Source organism: Aspergillus steynii, assembly GCF_002849105.1.
Source record: "Aspergillus steynii IBT 23096 chromosome Unknown P170scaffold_1, whole genome shotgun sequence".
Lineage (NCBI taxonomy): Eukaryota > Fungi > Ascomycota > Eurotiomycetes > Eurotiales > Aspergillaceae > Aspergillus > Aspergillus steynii.
Genome location: NW_020194398.1, coordinates 2,469,071 through 2,495,277, shown reverse-complemented (window position 1 = coordinate 2,495,277; position 26,207 = coordinate 2,469,071). Strand labels below are relative to the sequence as shown.

The 26,207-nt window shown below is 54.8% G+C and overlaps 12 protein-coding genes across 12 annotated transcripts; 8 read left to right on the top strand and 4 right to left on the bottom strand.

The window, feature by feature from the left end:
• Positions 1-291: 291 nt before the first annotated feature.
• On the bottom strand, positions 292-1,886 carry P170DRAFT_432027 (dihydrofolate synthase). The gene has a single exon (XM_024848172.1). The coding sequence runs from the start codon at positions 1,704-1,706 to the stop codon at positions 438-440; it is 1,269 nt and encodes a 422-aa protein (XP_024709692.1). The 5' UTR covers positions 1,707-1,886; the 3' UTR covers positions 292-437.
• A 238-nt stretch (positions 1,887-2,124) lies between these two features.
• Positions 2,125-4,130, top strand: P170DRAFT_505154 (uncharacterized protein). Its single transcript, XM_024854265.1, has 2 exons — positions 2,125-2,283; positions 2,430-4,130. Exons 1-2 carry the CDS (start codon positions 2,273-2,275, stop codon positions 3,736-3,738), a joined length of 1,320 nt encoding a protein of 439 aa, XP_024709691.1. The 5' UTR covers positions 2,125-2,272; the 3' UTR covers positions 3,739-4,130.
• Positions 4,131-4,485: 355 nt separating this feature from the next.
• Positions 4,486-5,724, top strand: P170DRAFT_460539 (kinase-related protein). The gene is made up of 2 exons (XM_024851947.1): positions 4,486-4,758; positions 4,895-5,724. Exons 1-2 carry the CDS (start codon positions 4,719-4,721, stop codon positions 5,563-5,565), a joined length of 711 nt encoding a protein of 236 aa, XP_024709690.1. The 5' UTR covers positions 4,486-4,718; the 3' UTR covers positions 5,566-5,724.
• Positions 5,725-6,283: 559 nt separating this feature from the next.
• On the top strand, positions 6,284-7,501 carry P170DRAFT_432024 (putative GPI anchored cell wall protein). Its single transcript, XM_024848171.1, has 3 exons — positions 6,284-6,643; positions 6,719-6,861; positions 6,924-7,501. The coding sequence occupies exons 1-3, from the start codon at positions 6,546-6,548 to the stop codon at positions 7,214-7,216; spliced, it is 534 nt and encodes a 177-aa protein (XP_024709689.1). The 5' UTR covers positions 6,284-6,545; the 3' UTR covers positions 7,217-7,501.
• A 522-nt stretch (positions 7,502-8,023) lies between these two features.
• P170DRAFT_421104 (ribonucleotide-diphosphate reductase subunit RNR1) lies at positions 8,024-10,896 on the top strand (the record flags this gene model as incomplete). The annotated part of the gene is made up of 4 exons (XM_024847341.1): positions 8,024-8,042; positions 8,179-8,336; positions 8,393-9,333; positions 9,411-10,896. 4 exons carry the CDS (start codon positions 8,024-8,026, stop codon positions 10,894-10,896), a joined length of 2,604 nt encoding a protein of 867 aa, XP_024709688.1.
• A 522-nt stretch (positions 10,897-11,418) lies between these two features.
• Positions 11,419-12,083, top strand: P170DRAFT_505150 (uncharacterized protein). Its single transcript, XM_024854264.1, has 2 exons — positions 11,419-11,555; positions 11,616-12,083. Exon 2 carries the CDS (start codon positions 11,827-11,829, stop codon positions 12,064-12,066), a length of 240 nt encoding a protein of 79 aa, XP_024709687.1. The 5' UTR covers positions 11,419-11,555; positions 11,616-11,826; the 3' UTR covers positions 12,067-12,083.
• P170DRAFT_16183 (uncharacterized protein) lies at positions 11,986-12,942 on the bottom strand. The gene has a single exon (XM_024842575.1). The coding sequence runs from the start codon at positions 12,777-12,779 to the stop codon at positions 12,249-12,251; it is 531 nt and encodes a 176-aa protein (XP_024709686.1). The 5' UTR covers positions 12,780-12,942; the 3' UTR covers positions 11,986-12,248.
• A 164-nt stretch (positions 12,943-13,106) lies between these two features.
• On the top strand, positions 13,107-13,922 carry P170DRAFT_469853 (uncharacterized protein; the record flags this gene model as incomplete). The annotated part of the gene is made up of 1 exon (XM_024852681.1): positions 13,107-13,922. One exon carries the CDS (start codon positions 13,107-13,109, stop codon positions 13,920-13,922), a length of 816 nt encoding a protein of 271 aa, XP_024709685.1.
• Positions 13,923-14,408: 486 nt separating this feature from the next.
• Positions 14,409-16,278, bottom strand: P170DRAFT_432020 (PPN1 endopolyphosphatase family protein). Its single transcript, XM_024848170.1, has one exon. The coding sequence runs from the start codon at positions 15,794-15,796 to the stop codon at positions 14,525-14,527; it is 1,272 nt and encodes a 423-aa protein (XP_024709684.1). The 5' UTR covers positions 15,797-16,278; the 3' UTR covers positions 14,409-14,524.
• Positions 16,279-17,646: 1,368 nt separating this feature from the next.
• Positions 17,647-21,011, top strand: P170DRAFT_460534 (putative MFS monosaccharide transporter; the record flags this gene model as incomplete). The annotated part of the gene is made up of 5 exons (XM_024851946.1): positions 17,647-17,790; positions 17,859-17,990; positions 18,062-18,530; positions 18,588-19,827; positions 19,888-21,011. 5 exons carry the CDS (start codon positions 17,647-17,649, stop codon positions 20,588-20,590), a joined length of 2,688 nt encoding a protein of 895 aa, XP_024709683.1. The 3' UTR covers positions 20,591-21,011.
• A 181-nt stretch (positions 21,012-21,192) lies between these two features.
• Positions 21,193-23,023, bottom strand: P170DRAFT_432016 (glutamate dehydrogenase). The gene is made up of 4 exons (XM_024848169.1): positions 22,885-23,023; positions 22,534-22,809; positions 22,182-22,468; positions 21,193-22,113 (listed from the first exon to the last, which is right to left on the bottom strand). The coding sequence occupies exons 1-4, from the start codon at positions 22,928-22,930 to the stop codon at positions 21,346-21,348; spliced, it is 1,377 nt and encodes a 458-aa protein (XP_024709682.1). The 5' UTR covers positions 22,931-23,023; the 3' UTR covers positions 21,193-21,345.
• Positions 23,024-23,475: 452 nt separating this feature from the next.
• P170DRAFT_15901 (uncharacterized protein) lies at positions 23,476-24,407 on the top strand. The gene has a single exon (XM_024842554.1). The coding sequence runs from the start codon at positions 23,693-23,695 to the stop codon at positions 24,305-24,307; it is 615 nt and encodes a 204-aa protein (XP_024709681.1). The 5' UTR covers positions 23,476-23,692; the 3' UTR covers positions 24,308-24,407.
• The last annotated feature ends 1,800 nt before the right edge of the window (positions 24,408-26,207 follow it).

Sequence of the window (26,207 nt, the reverse complement as noted above, 5' to 3'; positions counted from 1 at the left end):
TCGATCGAGCACGATGTGGCACCTACCGTGGTGGCTGCTGAGGGAAGCGCAGCAAATTGAAGGGTGTTTTGAACTTTCCCCTTCTCCACCGGCGGTTTGGCGCATGACGCAGCAGCGCCCGGCTTGTGCTGTATCTCCGATCAGCCTTATCGCTTTGGCTGCCAGCTGCTTCGCTCCACTTCGTTTCAACACGAGCGGTCTCATCTTTACGATGCAGTCGCTCAGGGTCTTGATCTAAGACCGTGGTCTATGATTACTAAGGCTTGGGGATACGCGTGGATCTGGCACGCAGATAGAGCATGCTCCAGGCTCAATTCTTCGCTGTATGCTACATTACGACGGTTGGCAGAACGCCAATAAATTATATACACATTAATCCAATGCTGCGACTGAGATAATCATCGTCGGAATTAGCACTAATACTTCCACCACTATACCTAAGACTGGACCATGGCTCGTGGCTGTTTCTTCGCCTCCCGCAGATGACGGAGGACGTCCGATACAAGGTAAAGACTGCCAGCAATGACCATCGGACTGCCATTAGCTTCCTTCGAAGCCCAATCAATGGCAGCGACAATGTCCGTCCCAAATGACTGGACTTTTCCGATGCCCGAGAACGACCGAACGCAGGTAGCGAGCTCCTCGGGTTCAACTGCTTTGACCCACGGCATCCCGTCAACCGGCCCGAATGCCGTCGTCGCGACACGGTCGCCTTCTTTGATGATGGAGCCGAATAGCTCGGGTATATCCTTCCCACGCGATGCTGCAATGACCCAGGTAACGCTCCCTTCCTGCGGACGTAGCCGGCGTTCCACATACTGCCCAAGGACTTCGGCAGACTGGCTATTGTGCGCACCGTCGAGTAGAATAGGTTCTTCTCGAGCAATGAGAGGCGCCAGGGAGATACTTTGCAAGCGCCCCGGCCACTCGACGTTCGAAAGATGTGGTAGTAGCGAATCTACCCCTAGATCGGGGCGTAGCTTTGGTAGGGCAAATTTGAGGGCCGATACAGCACAGCAAACGTTGGCCTGCTGATGCGGCAAGAGATCAAGCTTGGAGAAGAGTTGGCCAAGCGACGGAGCGTGCTCATTGGGAGTCTCCGGGCGAGTGTAGGTTGCGTCGATACCCAGCTCCTTGACACGGTCTTGGAGAGTAGTAATCACCGCAGGGGAATTGGTCCCGTCCACCACGCACGGAACCCCACGCTTCAAAATCCCGGCCTTCTCTCGGGTGATTTCTTCGATCGTGTTTCCCAGCAGGTTCTGATGATCCAGCCCTATCTTCGCGATCACCGACACGAGAACATCCTTTAGGATGTTGGTCGCATCCAACCGACCGCCCATGCCAACTTCCACCACCCCTATCTCCACCCTTTCATGATGGAAGATCTCAAAGGCCGTTGCGGTCAACAGCTCAAACTCGCTCGCTCCAATTCCCAGGGCCTGATCCCGCAGTTTGACCTGGGCCTCGACTTGCCGGAAGAGAGATTCCTGGACCACTCTTTCGCCGATGGTGATGCAATCCCATCGGTCGACCAGGTGCGGGGACGTAAACCGGCCACAGCGAACCCCCCCGGACGTCAGCAGATGGGACAGATAGGCGCTAATCGAGCCTTTGCCATTTGTTCCGGCAATATGGATGGCCTGCCAGTTCAGCGATGTCTGCTGGACGAGACGGGAAATGCGACTCAGGCCGAGTTCAATCATCCCTCTCTCTATAAGTATGTGATCCTGGACAGCGGGACGAAGGGAGGGGGGTTATGTCATGCCCCGAGGGGAGAATTGCTCGAGGTAAGTCAAACGGACCCGAAGACTCGACAGGGAGGAGGTTCTTGCAATCCCTTCCGACGCCGTTGACCAGCGACGCAGCGCTTTCCCGACGAAAACTCCGCCGATCGATGCGCCGGGCAAGCCTTATCGGAGTTTCCCGTGATAAGGCTATGGGTGCCTCAGGCGGCGACGGGTGCCTGACTCGGGCCGTACTGAATTGTACGCGGAGCCACTCGCTACGCCACAATCCCAGCCTCCGCGCTTCCTTCCGGCGCGCGATCGGGGGAACGCCTCAGGCAATCTCTTTGCCTCCGCTTTTTACCGTTAAGAGGAAAACCAAATCTTGCCGCTGCTCCATCAACAGAATCCATCCTGTCGCCTCTCCCCCGCAACCTCCTTTCCTGTCTTTCGCGTCACTTTTAGCGTGACTCTGGCCTGGTGTCCTCTCGACGTCTGGTCTTGGTTCCTTTTCCCCCGTTAAAGCCACACAATTCATTGTAGTCATGGGTATACCGTGAGTTGATCCTCTGTTTGCCATTCTTGTTATTTTTGCCTTGCTTTCGTTCGATTTGCTGCCGTCGGGGACTTACGCGCGCTGTGTTGCGCTGCCGACATCGCTGTTTAGCGCACGGGGCCATCGTGATGACTGACTTTCTGCAGAATGTTCCGCGAGCCCTCCTCGACTGAGGCCGCCAAAAACAATTCCATTAAAGACCCCTGTGCCGCTGCGCGCTCGGCAATCCGTCGCCAGGCCACCATCCGACGCCCTTCGCGTTACAGTAGTTCCTCCGCTTTACGCAGCGCAACTCTGCGCCCTCCCTTCCCCCGGCCGCTAGTGGATGAGATCGAACGCGAAACAAACGGGCTCCAGCGCCATGTGCGCTCTCCCGTTCCGAACTCGGGCTCCGGCGATGACCCGTTTGATCTGACCAGTGGCCTCACGGATTCCAGCGCACGCGAGGCCGGTCAGCGGCTGCTGAACGATGTCCTCCGGCATAGTCGTCCTGGCCAGCGGTTGAGAATTCCACGTAATCCGACCGTTCCCGATCTGTACCGTCGCTCATCCCCTGGCGACGATGTGACAAGCCGACAGGACCAAGAGCCACCCTCGTATACTCCGCGGTTCAACCCTGCAGTCGTACACCATCGAACTAGTTCCCCTCAATTGCGCCCGGATGTCGTGCGTTTGTCGCCTTTTCCCCCGCCTTTTCCCCGACCCGAGAGCTTTGGCGGGGATGTTGCATCGAACATTCCGTTGTTGCGCCGAGTCGGCCAGCGATCCGTCAACGAGGCAAACCGGGCAAACCGCGAGTCGGCCGTTGATGGCCTTGGAGATCGTCAAAGGAGCATGAGCCCTGATGATGACCATGCCAATGATGCATGGGAGACGCTCTTGACGACCATCACCCCTGATACCACCCTTCCTAGCGCGAGTTCTTCTTTCACTTCGGCATCTGCTGCCGGAACGAACGCTTCAAGAAACGGTACCTCTAGGAGCTCGATGACCTCTTTCGGCACCCTTCCAAGCTCTTTGGACTCGAACCCGGGAACCGTGCAGATGGTCCTTGACCCCTATCCAGAATTTCTCAACCCGTGTGATTACTCCAGTTCCACCGATTCAGAGCTGGAGTCCGACGAGGAGATCAATCAGAATTCCCTGTTCCGACGCTATCGCCGCCGAATGCGCCAGATCGATTTGCTGAGACGATCGCACAACATTCAGCAGCAGTCCACTATGGGCAACAATCCTCCTATTCCTACAATCTCTCTCGCCATTCCCGACTCCTCCCCCGACCCCGATCTTCAGCAGATGCAGGCCATCCTGGATCGACTCGCTCGGAGAGAGGATATCCCCGACGACTGGTGGGCAGCGGCCGGGCTGTCTCGGACCCTCGGTCACAGGGCTGGTTCCAACGACGAGTCCACCAACCCCGCCGACAGTACAGACGGACCATTGAGACAATCGTAAAAGAAATCTTCGCATAATTTATGATTCTGTGTTAAATATTTAGCTTTTTGACCATCCTTTTGCTTTCTTTCCCCTCCGATCTCGGGATGCGGGGGGAAATGCCGGGGTTGAATGGGGACATGCTGGGAAGGATATTACATTTCGGCGTTGCTGGTTTCGTTTTAAGCGGTGACTTACAATTTACAGCAGAGAGTGAGAGAGCACTCGGCAATGAAGAGGGGTTATTCATACTGATCAAATTCCCTGTATTCATATTTGTGAGATTTGTGACAAATCAACTGTCAATATTTGCTGGGGTTTGCAAGGAACTTGTCAATGGGCAAGACCGCCAAACCTTTGATATTGAATAATCTGTTGGGGTCTCTGATATCTAGATAGTATAAAACAGTTATACCAGGCAATGGAAGTATTGTGATCGTTTCATAAAAATCGAAAGATAGGCAGTGACAGGACCGTCGCTGGTTCTTGAGCGCTGAACCAATTCACCGAGCACGCACTGAATAAGGGAACAATTGATGGAGGGGAAGAGAAAAGGGGGTCACTGCCCAGGCCTTTATTAGACTCGTCTTTGTCCTCCACGAGGGCAGCCCGAAGTGAAATAAGACCGGAACATTGAAGGACCCCCCTGTGACGTATGCCCTGGTCCACGCTATGATGCTACAGATCGCAAAACCCCACTCCGATGACAAGCCCCGCCGCTTGCCTTTATTTATCTCAATAGGCCGCGGAGCTTTCTCGCCCCATTAACATATTTCCTCCTATCCATTCTTTGCAAAATCTGGACTTGGTCACTTAATTAGCCCTCAAGTGTCAAACCATAGTGCTTTCATTGCCTGTACGTCCGCTGGAACGCGGCTTTCTCTATAGCCGGCCACGCGCACAGCAACGCGGGGTTCCCACCGTTTGACCCCATAGAACCCGGTCGTTTACCGCCGTTTGGACTGCCTCGGCTACCTAGCATACTGGCCTCATATCCAAAAATGGATTCCCAAGTAGACAGGCTCGTGGACAAGATATGGGGTAAGTTACAGGTCTGAGCCTTGTGCAACTCACTCCGTTAACGCATTCGATCAATCGGCACTCCCCTCCCCCCCCCCCTTCCATAGTAACAAATCCTGCAGTCAGACCATGGCACTAGCTAACAGACTTCTTCAAGGTAAATTTCAAGCCACGCCCAGTGATGCACGCTTGATGATCGCAGTGAGTGGGATCCCGGGTTCCGGGAAGACAGAGTTAGCCATCATGATGGCCAATCGCATCAACAGCCTCTATAGCACACAACATCCAGGCTCGCTACCCGTCGCGACGGTCGTTCCGATGGATGGATACCATTATACGCGGGCTGAATTGGCCCAGATGCCCGACCCGGAGTACGCCGTCGCTCGGCGCGGTGCGGCCTTCACGTTCGACGGGGAGAAGTTTTTGAAACTGGTACAGGCCTTGCGGGATCCGTTGACGCCGGAGTCGCAAAGTCTCTACGCGCCCAGTTTCGACCATGCGGTCAAGGACCCCGTGGATGGGGATATTGCCATTCCGGCCAGTCGCAGGGTCATCTTCTTCGAGGGGAATTACCTCAGTCTGAACAAAGCGCCGTGGAACCAGGCGGCACAGTTGATGGACGAGCTCTGGCTGGTTGAGGTCGACTTCGAGGTCGCTCGGAAGAGACTGGTTCAAAGACATGTCAAGGCGGGGATTGCCCCGAACGAGGCCGAGGCCAACAAGCGCGTAACGGAGAATGACCTTGTAAACGGCAAGGAGATCATCGAGGAGCGATTGGACGTGCAGGAAATCGTTTCGAGTAATTATGACCCTGGGTGGGACCGGTAGAGGGGTGTTATGGAATTGACGACAATGACAATGAATGGATAAAGATCATGAAGATTCAAGCTATATATGTTTTTTTGCGTTTGCGTTTGCAGTTCCGGAAAAATCTGCAAGGTTCTTCTCGACAAGAGAGTTAGAGAGAGTTAGAGAGAATTTGAGAGAATGTATAGAAGTCTACAGGGATTATCTAGCGGTGCTGAAGATCAGCGTCTTGCAAAATTAAGCAACATGAACCACGGCATGTTGTTGCCAGTGTCCATCGAATACTCCATGATATATATCCTCCCCATTCAGCGGATAGGAACAAGCCACGGTAGCCAGCAGCTCCAGATGGATTCCGAATAATTATGATTATCTACCGACTCCATTTGCCACATTGCAGGTAGCAGCTACGTAAGGTGCTTATCACCTTACCTACAGGCAAGGGCCTCCAAGTTCTGGGCGCAGAGCGTTAGGACGTAAAAGGGTGATCAAGCAAATTTGATGATACCGGATTGATACCGCATGTGTTACGCTGCAAAAAATCAAACACCCGGGGTTCTCCACCCGAACAGTCGCCTGTGGCCAAGCGGATTGGCTCGCCGGCAGCGCTCGGGGCAGTTGGACCCGCCGGGAAAAATCCAAGGCGTACGGTAAGTTTGTCACGGCGGTAAGGCCGAGGGATCGGCAGGGTCGTGGCCGTCTTGGGCGAGATAGTCAGTCCTCCTCTTGGGAGTCTTTAGTTTCCTTCTCCCACTTCCATTCTTCAGCGTTTCAAGACGGGTTGTTTGCCGATTGACCGTTGCTTGTCGCTCCTTTTGATCAGACAGTCGTTCCTTAACTATCTATCCATCTACACTCTTTACATTCATTTGAATATAGTCCTTCTTTTCATCAACCCCTCTTCAGTGCTTTCGCTTGCGATTTCCGCCGCGAGATTGACCTAGTCACTTTTCCCCTTAATCGCGTGTTACTCGAAGTCCCGACGGCCATATTACGCCATCATGCTGTTCGCAAAGTCCGCCTTCCTGTTGTCCCTATTCGCTCTCGGCAACATCGCTGCTGCTGCGGATTCCTCCGCCTGCCTTCTTTCAGCCCTAGGGTACGGCAAGTCACTTCCGCTACGAGGAATGCGACGTTGAAATACCGGCCATCTGCTGACAGCTTCAACCAACAGCCCCGAGAAACGCCCCGGTGACCTGAAGGCCGTCTGCGTCGACAGAGTGCGAAAGAATATCGAGGATGCCTGTAGTGACGATGAGAAGGAGGATGCTCTGAAGCAATTCGCCGACACTTGCTCTTCCGCGGGCCATAAAGTTGGTGGGTTATAATGTCTGATCGTCGGTCACATCGAACCATTTCTAACAGAACGTGACGCTCAGTCATCAACTCCTCGACTTCTTCCGCGGATTCCTCTACCGGGACCTCGACCGGCGGCTCCAAGTCCACCCAGTCCGCGACGACTGGAACTGGGTTTGCTACTGCTTCTGCGACTAGCACCTCTAGCTCTGGCTCCGGCTCCGGCTCTGGATCGAGCTCCAACGCCGAGTCTAGTCCCAGCTCGACTTCCGAAGAAACTCCTCTTCAGACCAACTCGGCTGGCTCGTCCGATAAGCATGTTTCTGCTGCTGCATTTGCGGCCGTTGTTTTCGTCGGATTCGCAGCCACGCTGTAACGACCACAGCCGCTTTTATCTGATCCATTTATCATTCGATATCCCCACCATTTATGCTATGCCACAGTCATTTAATCCGTATCTCATTTCTCCGTGAATCGCCTATTAGTTGAAACGCTTCTGCCCAAGAAGAGTAGGGTAAATGTTTGCAAAGAGAATTGGACCCGGAAATGGTGTTCCATGAGCGCCTGCTACATAGTGGTACTTGGTTATAGGCATCAGTAGTACTAGATGATTCTGCGGCCCAACATTCCGGCCAAATGGGCCCAAAGAATCCACTTTCCCAGTTGGCCTGAAATACTATGGAGAACGCAGGCCGCATTCACCCACCGAAATTCTGCAAGGACGCCCTGAGGAGGAGTAAGGCCGTTCGGCATCGAGTCAGCGCCGGCAGATCCATACTGGGACGAGCTCGGGTCGGCCGCGGTCTCGTGGCGTGAGGCGCGCACGTGACCGGCGCCCACCGCGCGTTGCCGGAGCCGGCCTTAGGCTCTGGCGCAAGGGAAATCCATTTGGTCCAAACACGAAAATTCGCGTTGATAATCCACCGGCAACGCGTTTGCCCCGGCGACATCAAATATCTACCACGGCCTCTGCCCCTCCGACTTCTTTCTCTCTCTTTCCATCCCTCTCCTCTCCTCCCTCCATTCCTAACTTCTTCTTCCATCTTTCAACGACTCTTTCCTTTCTCATACCCCTTGCAGAGCTTCATTATCTTTTTATCCTAGTAATACTATTCTTGTCTTTCCTATCCTAATTTCTTCTCCCACGTTCCTCGATCCCCTTGACTTCCTGCCACCCGTGAAAATGTTTGTCTACAAGCGAGGTAAGCAATCATGATCATCACTCCCCCTCGAAGAATGAACGAGTGGAATGCCTGGCTTTGATTGTCGCCGCCGTGCTTTCCTCGTCGTTGCCACTTGCTGTATGAAAGATTTTGCTGACAGAACCACCGTGACTAGACGGACGCAAGGAACGCGTACAGTTCGACAAGATCACTGCTCGTGTGTCGAGACTGTGTTATAGCCTCGACCCCGAGCATGTCGATGCTGCCGCTATCACTCAGAAGGTCATCTCTGGTGTCTACCAGGGTGTCACCACCGTCGAGCTGGACAACTTGGTATGGTTTCCGAAAGATACCCATGCTGTAGGGACAACTGCTAATGCCATTCTCAGGCTGCTGAGACTGCCGCTTACATGACCGTTACACACCCCGATTATGCCATCCTCGCTGCACGTATTGCCGTGTCAAACCTTCACAAGCAGACCAAGAAGCAATTCTCGCTGGTCATCTCCGACCTCTACCACTATGTCAACCCGAAAAATAAAAAGCCAGCACCGATGATATCTAAGGAAACATATGAGATAATTATGAAACATGCTGATGAACTTAACTCGGCGATTGTGTACGACCGTGATTTCAACTACAACTTCTTCGGTTTCAAGACCCTTGAACGGTCGTACTTGCTGCGAGTGGATGGAAAGGTTGCAGAGCGTCCTCAGCACCTGCTGATGCGTGTGGCTGTGGGTATTCACGGTGAGGACATCGAGCGAGCCATCGAGACCTATCACTTGATGTCCCAGAAGTACTTCACGCATGCTTCCCCTACTCTGTTCAATGCCGGTACCCCGCAGCCCCAGCTGGCTTCGTGCTTCCTGGTCGATATGAAGGAGGACAGCATCGACGGTATCTATGACACCCTGAAGACCTGTGCGATGATCTCCAAGACTGCTGGTGGTATTGGTCTCAATGTTCACCGGATCCGTTCTACCGGATCCTACATTGGTGGAACCAACGGTTCTTCCAATGGTATTGTCCCTATGCTTCGTGTGTTCAACAACACCGCCCGGTATGTTGACCAGGGTGGCAACAAGCGTCCCGGTGCTTTCGCCATCTACCTGGAGCCCTGGCATTCGGATGTCTTCGAGTTCTTGGATCTTCGCAAGAACCACGGTAAGGAGGAAGTGAGAGCCCGTGATCTGTTCTATGCTCTCTGGACTCCGGATCTGTTCATGAAGCGGGTTGAAGCCAACGGTGATTGGACTCTGTTCTGCCCCAACGAAGCTCCTGGACTGGCCGATGTTTACGGAGACGAGTTCGACGCTCTTTACGAACAGTAAGTTTTTCTTTTCTTTTTTCTTTGTTCCCCCAATGCCTCATGTGCCGAGACGTTTGGCTAACGATGATACGCAGGTACGAGAAGGAGGGCCGAGGCCGTCGCACTATCAAGGCCCAGAAGCTTTGGTATGCCATCCTCGAGGCTCAGACCGAGACCGGAAACCCCTTCATGCTGTACAAGGATGCTTGCAACAAGAAGAGCAACCAGAAGAACCTGGGAACCATCCGCAGCTCCAACCTGTGCACTGAAATCGTCGAGTACAGTGCTCCGGATGAGGTTGCTGTTTGCAACTTGGCTTCTCTTGCCCTTCCTACCTTTGTCGACGCCGTTCGTGGCGAGTATGACTTTGGCAAGCTCCATGAAGTCGTGCAGGTCCTGGTTCGCAACCTGAACAAGATCATCGACATTAACTACTATCCCGTCCCCGAGGCCAAGAAGAGTAACTTCCGTCACCGTCCCATTGCTCTCGGTGTCAACGGTCTGGCCGATGCTTTCCTTGCCCTGCGCTTGCCCTTCGACTCGGCCGAGGCGAAGCAGCTGAATATTCAGATCTTCGAGACCATCTACCATGGCGCTCTGACTGCTTCCGCGGAGCTGGCCAAGGAGCACGGTACCTACGAGACGTACGAGGGCTCTCCCGTGTCCCAGGGTATCCTTCAGTACGACATGTGGGACCGTACTCCCACCGACCTCTGGGACTGGGATGCTCTCAAGGCCAAGATCGCGCAGACCGGCGTCCGTAACAGCTTGCTGGTGGCACCTATGCCCACGGCCAGCACCAGTCAGATCCTTGGCTTCAACGAGTGCTTTGAGCCCTACACGTCGAACATCTACTCGCGTCGTGTGCTGGCGGGTGAGTTCCAGGTCGTCAACCCCTGGTTGCTCAAGGACCTGGTCGACCTTGGTCTTTGGTCGGACAACATGAAGAACCGCATCATTGCGGATGGGGGATCGGTTCAGAACATCCCCAACATTCCCGCCGACATCAAGGGCCTGTACAAGACCGTGTGGGAGATCTCCCAACGGGCCATCCTGCAGATGGCGGCCGATCGGGGTGCCTACATCGATCAATCCCAGTCGCTCAACATTCACCTGAAGGAGCCCACCATGGGCAAGCTCACCAGCATGCACTTTGCGGGCTGGAAGATGGGTCTGAAGACCGGCATGTACTACCTGCGGACCATGGCCGCGTCTGCCCCCATCCAGTTCACGGTGGACCAGGAGCAGCTCAAGGTTGCTGACACCAACGTCGCTCGGGCCGGCGCCTCGTTCAAGAAGCGGACAACCGGCGCGGCGTCCAACACGTACTCGGCGGTTCCCCGATCGTCCGCGGGCGAAGTCAACGGGCACAACGAGGAGGCCACCAATGGCGAACAGAACAGCCCTCGGACCATCGCTGCGGATGCGGCAACCCCTCGCGAGGAGGAGGTCGAGAACCGCACATCGCAGGACGAGGACGGTGCCAAGGAAAGCGAGGCGCGGGAGAATGACATTTACTCGCAGCAGGTGCTCCAGTGTAGCATTGAGAACAAGGAGGCCTGTATAATGTGCCAGGGTTAGACATTACGTGAGTAACATGGATGATGGGTGGCGTCCGGGATTTCTTTCTGTTATTTTTGCATGTAATTATATTATGAGTTTGATGGATATCAGGGTTCTTTTTTTTGTTGTTGTTCATTTCATTTCCTTGTTCATTTCTTTTTTCTTTCTCATGTCAACTTACGGAACTTACTGTTTATTTATCCGAGATTTGTGTACCTAAAAAAAAACAGGGCCTCGTCCGAACCAGGCTGGGGATGACATCCTCCAAGTCTGATGGGTTTCGTGGCGGTCTTGATCTATACGTTAGATAGATTGACGTGTCGAATGGCAGTTGTTGTTTTCCGAGATGCGTTGTCCCGGGTGGAGTGCAGGAAGTCAGCGCTCAGCACGTCAAGTCAGACTCGACATCCTCCATGGCAGGAACATGAGAAAAATAAAAAATAAAAATCAAAATAAAAAAAAAAAGGTCCGTGGAAATCCGGTCGGGCTCGGACCACACAAATGAGGTCATCGCGGCAACACATTAATAATGATCGGAAGGAAAATCTCGAGACAGATCGGAATGCGAGAATTAAATCTCTCGGGCTTCAAGAGTCCCCCGCCTTGGACAGGTCCAGCCGGCGCAGGTGGCCAGGCACCCCTCTTCAACGCCGGACGATGATTGACGGAGTGCCTGAGTGAGTCAGGTCCCGGATGCAGGTCTGGTCCGCCGACGTCTCACGCTCAGCAATGCGCAGCTCCAGAGTGGCGTTGTGCACGCCTTTGAGCGACCCAGCCCAACCCGAGGGTTTTACGATCGAGACCCATCGACAGGCTAGCAGGGAAGAGATTTTGCTCCAGACCATCTAGCGCCCACCACCCAGGATCGGTCTGGACCTGAATTCATTGTGCCAGAAGCTCGGCGCTATACGAACGGGGACGCTACAGTCGGGAAGAGGGGGTTGTTTCATGGACGCCTATTTGCAGGGTTGGTGTGTCGGTAGGGTCGCACAAGGCGGGAATTGCGGTCATCGTATGGATGCGTCGAATCGGACAGGAACGGTGTCTCGTCTAAGCCTTCTGGCTGTGAGTGTCTTAGGCCGGTCTGTTAGTCTGAGTCTAGCGCCAGTCAGTCTTAGTCTCTTCGCATTCTCTCTTTTTTTGTGCGTGTCTCGGTGCCCGGGGTGGATCCCGCTTGGGCTTGTTTGATTTTTCTTTCTTTCGTGCGTTGCTTTCTGTGTTGGAATTTTTTTGGGTCTTTCTTCTTTTCTTTCAGCTCGGACTGGAGCTGACGCGAGTCGAGTCGACTGGAAACGGTTTAAGCGGACGGGACTAGACCTTAGACAAGAGGCTAAACGTCGAACTAGATAGCGTGGCGTAGACATCCGAAATCAATAACGATGATCCCCCTGGACCCGACCAGCGCAGGCAAACGCTTTAACCAAGGACCAAGCCTGGGCTAAGAAGGTTAGTGGAAGGTTAACGAGGCCCAAATGCCCTGGAAAGGGAATGGACACGACACGCTGTAACACCGGCGTTGGGTGGAGGCTGCCAATCGGACGATCGGCGCAAGGGCAAAAACGAAGGAGAAAAAAGAAGAAAAAGGAAGGGGAAAAGGAAGCTGTTTGACAGGATGAACGCGGGAAATAAAAGAATGAAAGAGTGAAAGAAGACGTCGGGTTCCTGAAATTGAGGAGAGGGAAAAGGAGGCGGCGCCGGGAGGACGGAGGGAACCGGATTGGATGTTTCCTCGCCAGAGGTACAAGCAGAAGGCGTGCCTGACCGGAATCCATGGACGAAGAACGAGGGTCGGTGGGTCCGGGGCTTTTCCCGACTTTCACTGTCTCCACCGCGTGTTCATTGGAGTTCCTGAGCTTTTCCTCTGGGCAGGACTGCCCTGGACTGCCCTGGACGTCCCTCATAAATACCCGCCGTTCTTTCGCTCCGTCGGCTCTGTCTCTTCTCTCGATCACCACACTCACTCTCTTTCAAGTGTTCCGACACCTCCTTCTCTATACTTCGGTATCCCAGACAGGCTTCCTGTCGTTCCTTCCTTCGTGTCCATCTTTGATTGATACTGCTGTGCAGTCTGTCGGATTGATCGCATTCCTTGGTCGATTCAGCCCGCACATTCCTTGCTGATATCTCCTTCAACCAACCCATCCCATCCCAATTCAACAACAACAACAACAACAACAACAACAACAACAACAACAACAACAACAACAACAACAACAACAACAACAACAATGGCTCCTCTTGCCAAATCCCTGGCCCTGGCCGGCTCTCTTCTGGCTGCCTTTGGCTCGGCCGCTCCTTTGAACAAGCGTGACTCCAACAACAACGTTCACGTCGTCTACGAGACTGCCACCACCGTTGTCTGGACCACCGTGGACCTCACCACCACCATCTATGCCAACATTCCCGCTCCCACTCAGCCTGCTCCGACCACCGTCGTCTCCGTCACTCAGGCTGCTCCGACTATCCAGACTCAGGAACCCGAGCCGACCCCGGAGCCCGAGCCCACCACCAAGGAAGCTCAGCCCACCACCACCCAGGTCGAGGAACCCGAGCCCACTCAGCCTGCCGTGACTTCCGTGGCTCAGCCTACTTACACCCCGGAGCCCCAGCCTGAACCCCAGCAGCCCACTACCACCGCCGTTGCTCAGCCTACCACCACTGCCGCTGCTCAGCCCGCTCCCACCACTGGCGGCGGCGGCAGCAGCAGCAGCAGCAGCAGTGGAAGCAGCAGCGGTGGATCCTGGAGCTCCGGTGACGTGACCTTCTACGACACTGCTACCTCCGCCGGCAGCCCGAGCAGCTGCGGTCTTACCAACGACGGCTCTACTGAGAACGTGGTTGCGTTGTCCCACGCGATCATGAAGGATAGCGACTGTGGCCGTACCGTCACCATCGAGTACAACGGCAAGACTACGACTGGAAAGGTTGTCGACAAGTGCATGGGCTGCAACGCCGGCTCCATTGACCTGTCCCGTCACATGTTCCTCGAATTGGCTTCCGAAGCCGCGGGTCGCCTTACCAACGTTAAGTGGCAATTGAATTAAGCGTTGATCGCTGAAAGCGTGTTTTCTTCTTCTTGACCTTCTTATACCCTCATCTTGTTCTTTTTCTACTTCTTTCCATTCCAACTTTTACCTTCTTCACTTTCTTGTCACTCTTTTATGACTTATTCTTCACACGTTGACGAACTCCGATGGAGCATCCGATTTTGATTCTTTCTCTTCATGTGGATAAAGCTCTATGTTCTTTTTTCGGGTATTTAAACCTTTTTTTTTTTTTTTTTTTTCACTCGCTTTTCGAGGAACAAGATAAGGAGCACGCGGGACGCCTTCCGAAACGACGCTACGATGGATATACGCTGAGGTCGCGCAAGTCGATAGAATCGGGAATTCTATCCCGGGAGACTGATTCATGATGAACAATGAAAAGTTTTGAGATTCGTAGATCGATCTTGGTTACATTGTATTCTGTCTGAACCGTTGAGATTCTTGTAGACGTTGCATATTGACAATATCATCTACTTTTGCTCCATCTGCCTCGTACCTGCCATGTTTCATGTCCGGTCCTTTATATATATACCTATACACAGTAGACAGAGATAGGGATATACATATAGATATACAGGTCCTGACCCTGCATGACAAGGTCAGTCCAGTCCAGCCCTCTGGCGAATCAACTTCTCCACCCCGGGCCGTCTCAACATCTCTCCCAGCACTCTGCCCAACCCGTCATCATCGCAGACCGGTCTCTTCATCCCCTTTTCATGTCCACCCGCGCCCTCCACGCGCTCTCTTTTCGCCAAGTCCACCCCCCAGCCCCCAGACCGGCAATTGAACCGCGCGTCGCCGCCGCGCAGCGCACAGATCTCCTTGCGCGCACACGCCCCCGTACACTCGCTCACGTTGTACCCGCGCGTCGTCCGCTCCCAAAAGCCCCGGAATACGGCGTCGTCGCGCTCCATGGCCACCGTGACGTTGTGCCAGAACGCCGGCGTCAGCTCGTCCGCCGCCGCGGTGACCGGTGGCGAGACCATGCCGCCATACGCTTCCTTGGCCGAGTAGTACTTGGACCAGCGGATTTGCGGCGCCCCGGCGGTTCCAGCGGTGGCCGCGGGCAGAGTGGCGATGTACACGGTGTAATCGAGCACGGCGAAGGTCACGGGGTCGATGTCGTAGATGCGGAAGGCCGGCGGGCCGGACGTCGGCGTCAGCGAGGGCGCGATGTACGCGACGGCCGAGGCGGATTGCGCGGTGCGCCCGTCGGCGGAGTAGTCGCGGTAGGAGAGCTGAAACAGGTCGGTGTGGGTGTGGCCGTAGAACAGGGCGGCGATGGTGGCGGCGTAGCGGTTCACGATGCGATCGAACGCCGTCGAGTAGGCGTGCAGCGTGTCGGGTCCGCCTGCGGGGATGTGCGCCACGAGCCAGACGCGCTGGCCGGCGGACTCGGCGGCGGTCAGCTCGTCGATCAGCCAGGCCAGGAGGCCGTCTGGGTCGGCGGGCATGGGGTCCGTGTAGGCGTAGAAGTTGTACTTGTAGTAGAGGACGCTGTTGTAGGAGATGATGCGCAGCGGGTGGCCGCCGGGGCTGTCGTCGTGGAGGATGGAGTAGGAGCCCTCGGGGCCGTCGGTTGGCGGCGTGGAGTAGTTGGCGCCCATGAGGGCCGTCCAGTCGTCAGACAAGGCGTCGTAGGCCCATTGGGGTCGGTGCGAGGCCGGGATGGTGTCGGAGGGGAAGAGGTTCACCGGGGCGGCGTCGTGATTGCCCAGCGCGGCATAGACGAGTCCCAGCGCACCCAGTTGGGCGTAGGTGGAGTTGAAGTCGCGCAGCACGGAGGATTGATTGACCATCCAGATGTCGTGGGCTGGCACGTCGCCCGTGTAGAGCGTGAAGGCCGGGTCCAGCGCCGCCACGGCGGCCATCATGCTGGCCTCCAGCTGCACGGGGGAGTCGCCGTGCGGATCGCCGAGGGGGCCGCAGGGCGCGTCGTTGTGACCGGGAGCATCGCCATCGGACCAGGACCGACAGCACAGCGGCTTGGAGCAGAAGGCGTTGGCGCCAGGCTGGTAGGCATGGTCGACGTGGGTGTCGCTGATGTGGGCGACGCGGATGGGCGACTGGCCGCTGGGAGGAGGCCGAGTGGCCGTCGAGGGCGCCGCGGGCAGCTCGAGATGGTCCGGTTGCACAGGGGGATAGTCGCAGAGGCCGACGACGTGTGCGCAGAAGGTCTTGGAGGTGTGCGAGCCGACATGCAGCTGTTTGAGCACGTAGTACACGGCCGGACCTTGCGCGGCGACGAGACCTTCACAGACATCGGCATCCTCGACCTGAGGGACAGTCAGTTTACGGCGCCATCCAGGATGATCAGACCAGATCAGATCAGGTCAGGTCAGGTGTGATCGCATCCCCCGGAGATCGAATTGACAGATGGAGAAGGGAGCAGACATACGCCACTGATAACGCATACGTCCGTGACCACACGGATCAACGCCTCCTGGCCCAGATCTGCCACCAGTTTGAGAGTGCCCAGCAGGCCTTCGCAGCCGGCACAGGTGACGGCTTCCTTGACCTCGTCCCAGATGGATGAGGCCCAGTCGGACTCGGAGGTGGCCTGCACGCCAATCGACGCCAGAGTCGCCAGCAAAAAGGCAGGTTTCATTTCCAGAGCAATCAGTTCAAAGCCACGAAACTCAATCCTTTGTCGCATCCCAAATGATCTCTCCAACCCGCCATTTTGCCGGCTTTATAGTCCGCTCGATGCATCGAAAGCGACCTCAATTCCATTGTCGACTTTTCCCCTCTCTTCTCCGTCAAGATCCGTCGGCATCCGATTCCAACCTAGGGTAGCAGAGGAAACCGTTACGTTTCGATAGGGAGAACTAATACCCTCGGGCGAGCAGTCACCCATGTGACGGACGGTGGGTTGCATCGTGGATTGTCTCCGCAATCAAAGTTCAGTGAAGCTGAAGATCGCAGAGTTAGCGCGCTGCAGGTCTGCGAGGGACCGAAGGGTCCAACGCCGTGGGGACCGGACCCATTTCCTTTGCATCCCTGATTGATCACGGGGGCGTCGTCGATCTTCTCGAGTGGCTTGACAGAGGATGCGAGGGGGAAATGGTCGTGTCATCGGGGTTTGGGGATGGCGTTGGTTGCTGGCCGGTCGGAGAGGATGGCTTCGTCACGAAGGGACGGATTTCACTCTCCACCCCCGGGATGGCTGGCATCCAGACAATGGGATTGTGTTCTCGAGGGTTGTCTCAGATCGGAGGATTCGAGAGCAGCAGGAGAACGCCAGACCAGGCCAAGTTCTCGACCGCAAGCGCCGCTGCAGGGCGATCGATAGTTCGGCTGCAGCGTGCCTGGGAATGATCAATATTTCATGCTCGCAAGATGAGGACGAATAAATAACATACTCGCGTAGAGCCGATGGAGTAAGGATAACATCATCGGCCAGGAACCGACCCAAAGCCAGCGCAGGCAAAGAAGTCCCTTGACCCACTGCCACACAATCCTTTCCCTTTCCTTCGTCCTTCTCCGCTTTCCCTTCTTTTCTCGCCCCAACCTCTCTTCTCTCTCTTTCTCTCTCTCGCTCTCTTTTTCTCTTCTTCGTTCCTGGATTGTCCTGGTTTCTTCTTCTTATCTGGAATTCACTTCCCTCCCTCCGTTCTGCATCGTTGCTGCCATCGTAAACCAATCCCCCGCCATGGATCCGCCAACGTGGAATCATCTCGCGCCGCCCTGTTAATGCCTCCGCCAACTCCGATCGCTCAGCATGGACGACTATCGCCCCCAGGTTTTGGTCGTTTCCATTGTCTTCTTCGTCATCGCCTCCGTCTTCGTCGCGCTGCGCTTCGTGTCGCGTCTCTGCATCGTGCGCAAAGTCGGTGCTCATGATTATTTGATCTTGTTGGCCTGGGTACGTGGGAAAAAAAAAATTAATATACCTGGGGATCGGCTGGATGGAGGAATTAATTCTGCGATTAGATCCTTGACTTTGGTTTCTCCTTCTCCCTCTTCTATGCGACCAGCAAAGGCCTGGGTCTCCATGACCCCGACATTGACGCCGCCGCTCGTCCAAGTCTCAATCGCGCCAATTATGTCTTTACCGTGCTCTACGTGAGTGCCCTCGATCCTGTTGTCCGGTGCTATCCGCCTGGCCCAAAGTCCCCCGCGCTTATCGTCGCTAGAATCCGGCCCTGATGGCTGTCAAAACCTCCATTCTCGTCTTCTACCTGACCCTCACGCAAGGGGAGAAAGTGTTCCGCTGGGCCAACTACGTGACTCTCGCCGTCGTAAACGCCGCCGGTCTGGCCCTGACCTTGGTCAATGTCTTCCAGTGTCGCCCCGTCGGCGCTGCCTTCGCCTACCCCAAGCCTCCCGATGCGACCTGCAGCGACATCCTCACCTTGTACCTCTCGTCCTCCCCCGTCAACATCATTACCGACCTGGCTATTCTCTTCCTGCCGAATCCCATCCTGACGCAGATGCGCCTCCCGCGCAAACAGAAGATCATCCTGGTCATTACCTTCAGTTTCGGCTTCTTTGTCGCCGTTGTGGATGTCATTCGCATTGCCTATCTGCAGAATGCCGCAACTTCGCGCCAGGTGGCTTTGAAGGAGCTTCACCTTCAAGATTCCCCAGGTGATGACTTCAATTGTATTATCCTTCTCTTCCACGCTCGAATCAATTGATCCCCTGAGCTGACCGGTCTAGGGTTTGCCTCTTTGTCTTTCATGTGGTCCGTTGTCGAAGTCAACGTCTCCGTCATATGCGCCTGCGTGCCCAGTCTGAAGCCACTAGTGGCTCGCATCGTCCCCAAATTGATTCGCGACTCCGATGGCAGTTCACAGCCATCGGTAGATCCTGCTATGCCCGAGCTGCCTGAGATGGCTGAGCCCCCGTCTCCAAACGCAATCCCTAGCGGCTTGAATACTATGCCTCAGACCGAGCATCAGAGTAAACAAAACTCGCAGTCGGGCAGTCGTAGCAGTGGTAGTCGGCGAGAAATAGAAGGCCCCATAGACATGCTCCAGTTCTTGACGGCGCGCGACCCTGCGCCTGCGGATGCCGAAGCCGCAGAGACGAACACCGCAACCATCACCAGCGCCTCCTATCCCCCGACGATTACGTTCTTCGACTTTGTTAACATGCGGAAACCGACAAGCATGCTCAAACTGAGCAACAAGGAATCAATCGCTCCCGTGGCCCTGACCACCGTTCTCTTCTTCCTGTGGGGCTTTGCCTACGGGCTGCTGGACATCCTCAATACTCAATTCCAGCAGATTGTGCGACTAGATGCCTGGCGCTCTCTGGGCCTCCACGCCGTCTACTTTGGAGGATACTTGGTGGGACCGCCGTTGGTTGGTCGGATCGTGCTGAAGCGATGGGGATTCAAGGCCACTTTCATCACGGGCTTGTGTATCTACGCGTGTGGAACTCTGATCTTCTGGCCGTCGGCCGTGCTGACTTCGTACTCCGCGTTTACCATCTCGAACTTCATCGTGGGATTTGGACTGGCAGTGCTGGAGACCGCGGGCAACCCGTTCATTGCGCTCTGCGGTCCGCTTGAAAACTCCGAAATCCGATTGAATATCTCCCAGGGCGTCCAGGCGGTCGGCAGTGTCCTCTCGCCGTTGCTGGCCAAGAAAGTCCTGTTCCGATCCGTGACCGACGTCTCCGCCCTGGTGGATGTTCAATGGACGTACCTGGGCATTGCGCTATTCGACGTACTGCTGGCTGTGGCCTTCTATTACCTCCCCATTCCGGAGGCCTCGGACGAGGACCTGGAGGAACTGGCCAACCGGCGTCGCGCAGACAACATGACCAAAGTGCTGGGCGTGCCCGTGATCTGGGTGACCCTGGCGCTGGGGATCTTTTCGCAATTTTTCTACGTGGCTGGGCAGGAGGTGTTGTCCAAAAGCTTTGCGACCTTTGTCGACTCGGCCCATCCTGGGTAAGACTTGACTTTCCATGATATGTTGACCCATTCCGGTGACTGACGCAACTTTCGCAGATCCCACCTGGACAGCTTCCAGTATTTGACCATTGGTCACTCGGTCTTTGCCGTCGGGCGATTCCTCGCTGCCTTTTTGCAGTGGTTCTTAAAACCACGCTGGATTCTCCTCCTGTCTTATGTGGGGATGATCGTCTTCGCCGTGCTCTGCATGAAGACCACCGGGCCTGCGGCCGTCGCGATGGCACTCATGGTGTATCTGTTTGAAAGCGGCGCGTTCAGCATTATCTTCGCGATCGCCCTGCGCGGCACAGCGCAACACACCAAGACGGCCGCCTCGCTGCTGACGATGGCCATCAGCGGCGGGGCCTGCTTCCCCTTTGCCCAGTATGCCGCCGAAGTGGCCGGCGGCGTGTCTTTCTCCTACAGCGTCCTAGTGGCCATGTTCTGCGCCGGGGCCATCTTCCCGCTGTACCTGAACCTGGTGCCCGCGGCCAAGAAACAGGTCGACCCCGTTCCGAACGAGTATCTGCGCCGTCATCGACGCCGCAGTCGCGCCAAGCCCAGCGTCGTGCAGCGAGAGAAAGAGAATCCGTCGGTCGGAGGCGTCTTCTCGCGCCGACGCAGCGTGCTCTCCGATCCGCTGTCCACCGTGCACCTCCCCGACCAGTCGCCGTCGCAGTCGAACAACCCTCCGACCACCAAGCGCTCCTCGGTCCAGGGGGGCCTCATGCATGATTTAGCCCCGTGGCCTGAATCCTAACGCCGTCGTGGATGTCCCCTTTCCTTTCGTTTATAACTCCATCTATCTCGCATCTCGATTTCCCTTTCCATGATACCCAAATCTTACGATCTTACGGCTACTATTTATACCCGATGTGGCGACGGATTTAACTTGAAACAGACAAAACAACAAAAACCTTTCATCTTTTTTGGCTTTTTGCATCAGCGAGGAGTTGATCGGTCTTTGGACTCAATCGCAGTATAGATGGTTCTATCTATATCTTGATATTCATCATGAATGCATGGACCGGATGGTTCCGGTTCCCGATTCCAAAAAAAGGAACGAAAAGAAAAGAGCGAAGGATCGAACAGCCTGGATCAAACAGACCAGGTTGGAATTGAGTGTTTGTACATACCTAGCATATACTGCGATGTAAAGTTTGGCAGTTTTTATTTTACCGTAAGTAATGATAATAATACTATTTTTCATTTTTGTTTGGTCCTTTTACACTTTCGGGTTTATTTAGTACAAGAAACAGATCAAGTAGAACACAAGGTAAAGATATAAGGTAGGTATATTCATAATATATGCACTGGCATAAAACACGTCCTATCTACATGAACAATGAAAAGCAAAGACAACCGGCGCCTCTATCCATAACACGCGCTTGAGAAACCGAAACAAGAAACATCAAACGAGATTCGTCATCATGATCACAGATCGTTTTGGGACATCATCCATCGGTTTTTTTTTATTACGGAATGATGGGGGTTTGGTGGACTGTATGAAACAGTTTACCACCAGTCACCGTGGTCCTTCATGGCGGCAGCGACCTTGGTGAAACCGGCAATGTTGCTACCGGTAACCAGGGAAGGCAGCACACCCTCGGCGGGAGTGGCGTACTCGCGAGCGGTGTCGAGACCGTTCTTGAAGCACGACTCCATGATGTCCTTCAGGCGAGCGTCGACCTCCTGGGCGGTCCAGCTGAGACGGGCCGAGTTCTGGGCCATCTCGAGACCGGAGACAGCGACACCACCGGCGTTGGCGGCCTTACCGGGAGCGTACCACATGGCGGCAGCGCCGGGGTTGGCCTCACGGTGGGCCTCGAAGATGTCGATGGCAGCCTGGGTGCAGCCCATGTTGGAGCCCTCGGCGATGAACTTGGCGCCGGCGGCGATCAGGGCCTGAGCCTCCTCGCCGGAGACCTCGTTCTGGGTGGCACTGGGGAGGGCAACGTCGACCTTGCCGACGTGGATCCAGGGGCGAGCGCCGGGGATGTAGCGGAACTTGGAGGCGAAGGCCTCGGTGCCGGTGATGGAGGCGATCTGCTTGCGCTCGACCTTCAGTTGGGCGATGATGTCGATCTCCTCGGGGGTGAAGCTAGCGCCGTCCTGGGCGACCAGCGAACCCTGGCTGTCAGACAGAGAAACCACGGATCCACCCAGCTCGATAACCTTCAGAGCGGCGTACTGAGCCACGTTTCCGGATCCGGAAATGGCAACGCGCTTGCCGGCGAAGGACTCCTTGCCGTTGGAAGCGTGCTTGATCATGTGATCAACGTACTGTGGCGATTGTTAGCTTTTTGCTGCCGTGGGGGGGGGGGTTTCCAGGAGAATCATTGGGAACATACGTAGACAACACCGTATCCGGTAGCCTCGGGACGGATCAAGCTACCACCCCAGCTGCCGCCCTTACCGGTGAGGACACCCTCCCACTGGTTGCGGATCTTGCGGTACTGGCCGAACAGGAAGCCGACCTCACGGCCCGTGACACCGATATCACCGGCGGGAACATCGGTATCGGCACCGATGTGCTTGCAAAGCTCGGTCATGAAGGAAACGCAGAAGCGGCGGATCTCGCTGTCGGTCTTGCCCTTAGGGTCGAAGTCGGAACCACCCTTGCCACCACCCATGTTCACTGCACTCGTCAGTCAGCAATTCCTTCGGGGTCACATCGCGAAAGGGGGGGGGGGGGGGACATACGGCCAGTCAGAGCATTCTTGAAGATCTGCTCGAAACCCAAGAACTTCAGGATGGAAAGGTTGACGGAGGGATGGAAGCGGAGACCACCCTTGTAGGGGCCCAGGGCGGAGTTGAACTGGACACGGAAACCGCGGTTGACCTCGACCTCACCCTTGTCGTTCTCCCAGACGACACGGAACTGGATGACACGCTCGGGGACGGAGACGACCTGGAGGGCCTTGCGGTATTCGGGGTTCTTCTGGAAAAGAGTGGAGTTCTCCAAGGTGGAGGCAAGCTCTGCGGGGGTGGCGAGTTAGAATCCTTCGCGCTTCGGATGGGGTTGCGATGAAACGACGGGATGATGAGACATACCCTTGTAGGCCTGCTCGAACTCGGGCTCGATGGGGAGGTTAGACATTGTGAGGTTGGTTGTCTGTTGTCTTTGGGAAGAAGGAAGAAGAGATCAAGAACTCGGAACCGGACTGCACGAGACTCGGAGTCAAGAGAGACGGTCGAGGAAGGATTGAGATGGAGGCAATGGGGATGGGAAGGAGGAAGGCAGAACGGGGACGAGGCCGGGGCTTTATGTCGCGGGCAGCACGAGCGGAGGAAGGCGAGGCAGCCGGAGTCGGACTGGACGGGGTGTGGGAACGGGCGACGAGAGGAACGGTTGCACCGGGCGGCGATTGGTGGGAAAAGGGCGGAAAGACCGGCACGTCCGAAGTTCGGGGAGTGTTATTCGATGCTTTAAGGTCACAGTTTTTCCTCTTATCTATCGGCGGAAACCCGCCCCCCGCCAGCCCGCTTTGGGCTTCCGGGAAATCCTCGTGCTGAGTCATCCATCTTCCTGAATATCTTCTAGTTGTCGGAGGATCAGGATAAAGGATAAAGTATAGAGTAGAAAGTAAATAAATCATCTCCCTCCGTATACTCTTGTGTATATTCTATGGGTATTCCATAGTATATCCCCCGAGCACATTCTCGTAAATGCCATACATGCCAAGAACCCGCGTGACTGGTTATCCGATCGTTTTACTCAAGGAGGAGAACGTCTTATCAGGAGTCGCCCCTCGCTTAACCCGTTTGGGCCGCCGGTCTCCCCATATCGGAGGGACTGCCAAGTCATTCATTCGCCAGGCGGACGAGGGGAACTTCTGCCGAATTCAATCCCATCCCGATCATGCGACTCCCAGTCACCCTCCCCGTCTGTGGTCTGCCCGCAATCGGACACACGCAGTCTGCTCCCATGTCCATGCTATACTATACAGTCTATACTATACTGACGGCCTGGTCTCCTCCGCTGGACCCGGGGAATCGGATCTCAAGTCCGAGATTAAAGTTAACGTTTTGGGCCCAACCCAAAGCTTTTTCCCTGTCGGTTCCATCGCCACTCCGGACGGAAGGGACTAACCCGCTTAGTGGCCAAATAGTGCCCCCGTCGGCAAGGGATTTATCCCTTCTCCTCCCACGGAGTAGTAGAGTCTACTACGGAGTACTGCGTGCTCTCTCTCTGTCCTTCGGTGCACGACCCAAGGTTGGACGGCGTCTCCACCCCCCGGTCGCAGGATCGGCCGCCAAGCACCCGACTAATGCATCTTATTTCGGCTCTTGGGTACGGCTGTCTCCATCCCCATGCGCCCGCCCTGTCCTCTCGTCCCATCCTTGCGTCGGTCGGCCTGCGCTCATGCCTTTCCGTTTCGTGTCCTTATTATTAAATCCACTATCGTCCTTATCTTCGGCGCTAATCCCAGTGGCCCGTAGCCTCGCACAGCAAATGCCTTCCCCGCATCGGTGATGCGACACGCCTCACCCCCGACTAATAGACTGCGGCCTTCTCCTATCTATCCGCCTGTCCCGTGTGGGGGAACACCCTCCAGATTCGATTTCGCACCGCTTTTGTGTAATGCGAATCATGATATGAATCTGATTAGCTGGCCTGGGGGGAGGGACAAAAAAGAAGTTGCCGCCGCTGACGCTGACGACGTGGGCTCGTCATGATCGCTGGGATCGACACCCATCTCGAGAGAAATCATGGCTTTGGACCGTTCCAATTTCTTTGCCACTGCGCTTCATCTGATCGCTCTGCAGTCTCCCGCGCAGTATGTCGGTGGTTCGTTCCCGATTGCGGCCGGTTTCGCACCAGCCGTAGGTATATAGTCTGGGACCTTTTTCTTCCTTTCCATTAGCTTTTCCTCCTTTTTTCTTCTTCTTTTCCGTTCAATTTTTCTTCTGGAATCCTCAAATAGCTTAATCTTCCCTCCGCATCTTTCTCTTTGTCGCTTCTGCTGTGTTCCTTGGATTCGGTCGCTCTGCAGGGTTTCATGGACCCCGATGTAACCGTTCCTTCATGGTCGATTCAAAGTGAATCGAAGCCGAGCACAGGTCCAGGCCAGGCCAGAAGTGACCGAATGGGTTCCCGGTCAAATCTAGTCCAACGGTTTGTAGCGAGCTAGGCGCCATGCCATATTCATCAGCACCACCCGCTTTCCTCTGGTCTAGAGATCATGCCGGTATCGCATTTCCCTTTCCAGGTTGTATTGAAAGAGATGACTGTATGAACGGTCTTTCTATCTGGATATCCGTCGTTGTTCTGGTAATTTGATGGGTCAACATGGATGACATGATGCTGCTTTCTCGGGTTGTGCAGCGCTCGTAAGAATTGTATAAAATGCTCAGTTGACAAGTGCCGATGTCGCTTGGCATGGTCGCAGTGTCGAATACCGAGAGACAATCCCTCTAAGATGAGCAACAGTCCAGCAGGATATCCCACGCATCTTGACTTCTCGTCCCATGGCATACACACTGGAGATGAGAGCGCCCGTCATGCCGAGTCGATAATCCCCACGTGTGCCGGACTGCATCACATCCCTGTCCAGCGCCAACACTACAGTCAACATCGGGAATAAGCATAACCAGCCAAGCCTTTCCACTGCGGCGGTTCATAAGCCTCGTTCGCCGATACGCCTCCTGTACATGACAGCACCACTAGTCTACCCGGTACAGCATGCATCGTATACTTCTGTGAATTGAAAAAGAATGACCTACTGTGAATGAACAACAGAGGACATTGTTTGGGTCGCATCATTCTGATTAGTAGATGGTTCTCTACAGAACATCCCTGTCTGATAATTCTGAAGACATCTCGAAGCAGCCGATACCGTAGCCGGAATCCAATATCGCAAACACAAATTCTCGAGGAAATCACAGCATGTACTTCCGATCCTAGGTAGGTATGACGTAAATACCACATCCTTGTTGCCAATAATTGATATCACAATATATCCATTCAAGTAGTCTGTAGTGTGTACCCTACGTTGCAAGTGGGAGATTCCGATACCTACAGACATGCCGTCGAATCTAAGCCGTATGCTCCAAATTGCAATGGTTTAAGTGATCGACAATAATAGAACATGGACATGGTCTATATATTCTAACTAATATTGATCAAGTATATTTTGCCCACACCTCCCGCGTATGTAAATGTCTTGCAGGTTGACCGGGTCTGGCAATTCTGCTTTGATATTTCTGGACCAATAACATCTAGCAATGGTGCAACATCTTCAAAGTTATCCATATCGCTTCTTACTTTCTCGATATAAGAATTATCGTAGGTTAAATATAAAAGATCTACGAAAGTTCCAGACACTTACTCCTATAACCGTCGTAAAGCAGGTGCCTGTGCACCGGCAACAACC

Bases quoted from the DNA above. Each gene is read 5' to 3' on its own strand.
- P170DRAFT_432027 (XM_024848172.1), bottom strand. From the start codon at position 1,706: ATGATTGAACTCGGCCTGAGTCGCATTTCCCGTCTCGTCCAGCAGACA.
- P170DRAFT_460539 (XM_024851947.1), top strand. From the start codon at position 4,719: ATGGATTCCCAAGTAGACAGGCTCGTGGACAAGATATGGG. The intron at 4,759-4,894 runs GTAAGTTACAGG...GACTTCTTCAAG, and splicing joins GCTCGTGGACAAGATATGGG to GTAAATTTCAAGCCACGCCC.
- P170DRAFT_432024 (XM_024848171.1), top strand. From the start codon at position 6,546: ATGCTGTTCGCAAAGTCCGCCTTCCTGTTGTCCCTATTCGCTCTCGGC. The intron at 6,644-6,718 runs GTACGGCAAGTC...TTCAACCAACAG, and splicing joins TGCCTTCTTTCAGCCCTAGG to CCCCGAGAAACGCCCCGGTG. The intron at 6,862-6,923 runs GTGGGTTATAAT...CGTGACGCTCAG, and splicing joins TTCCGCGGGCCATAAAGTTG to TCATCAACTCCTCGACTTCT.
- P170DRAFT_505150 (XM_024854264.1), top strand. From the start codon at position 11,827: ATGGACGCCTATTTGCAGGGTTGGTGTGTCGGTAGGGTCGCACAAGGC.
- P170DRAFT_16183 (XM_024842575.1), bottom strand. From the start codon at position 12,779: ATGAGGGACGTCCAGGGCAGTCCAGGGCAGTCCTGCCCAGAGGAAAAG.
- P170DRAFT_432020 (XM_024848170.1), bottom strand. From the start codon at position 15,796: ATGGCCGCCGTGGCGGCGCTGGACCCGGCCTTCACGCTCTACACGGGC.
- P170DRAFT_432016 (XM_024848169.1), bottom strand. From the start codon at position 22,930: ATGTCTAACCTCCCCATCGAGCCCGAGTTCGAGCAGGCCTACAAGG. The intron at 22,810-22,884 runs GTATGTCTCATC...CCACCCCCGCAG, and splicing joins GTTCGAGCAGGCCTACAAGG to AGCTTGCCTCCACCTTGGAG. The intron at 22,469-22,533 runs GTATGTCCCCCC...TGACGAGTGCAG, and splicing joins CAAGAATGCTCTGACTGGCC to TGAACATGGGTGGTGGCAAG.
- P170DRAFT_15901 (XM_024842554.1), top strand. From the start codon at position 23,693: ATGCGACTCCCAGTCACCCTCCCCGTCTGTGGTCTGCCCGCAATCGGA.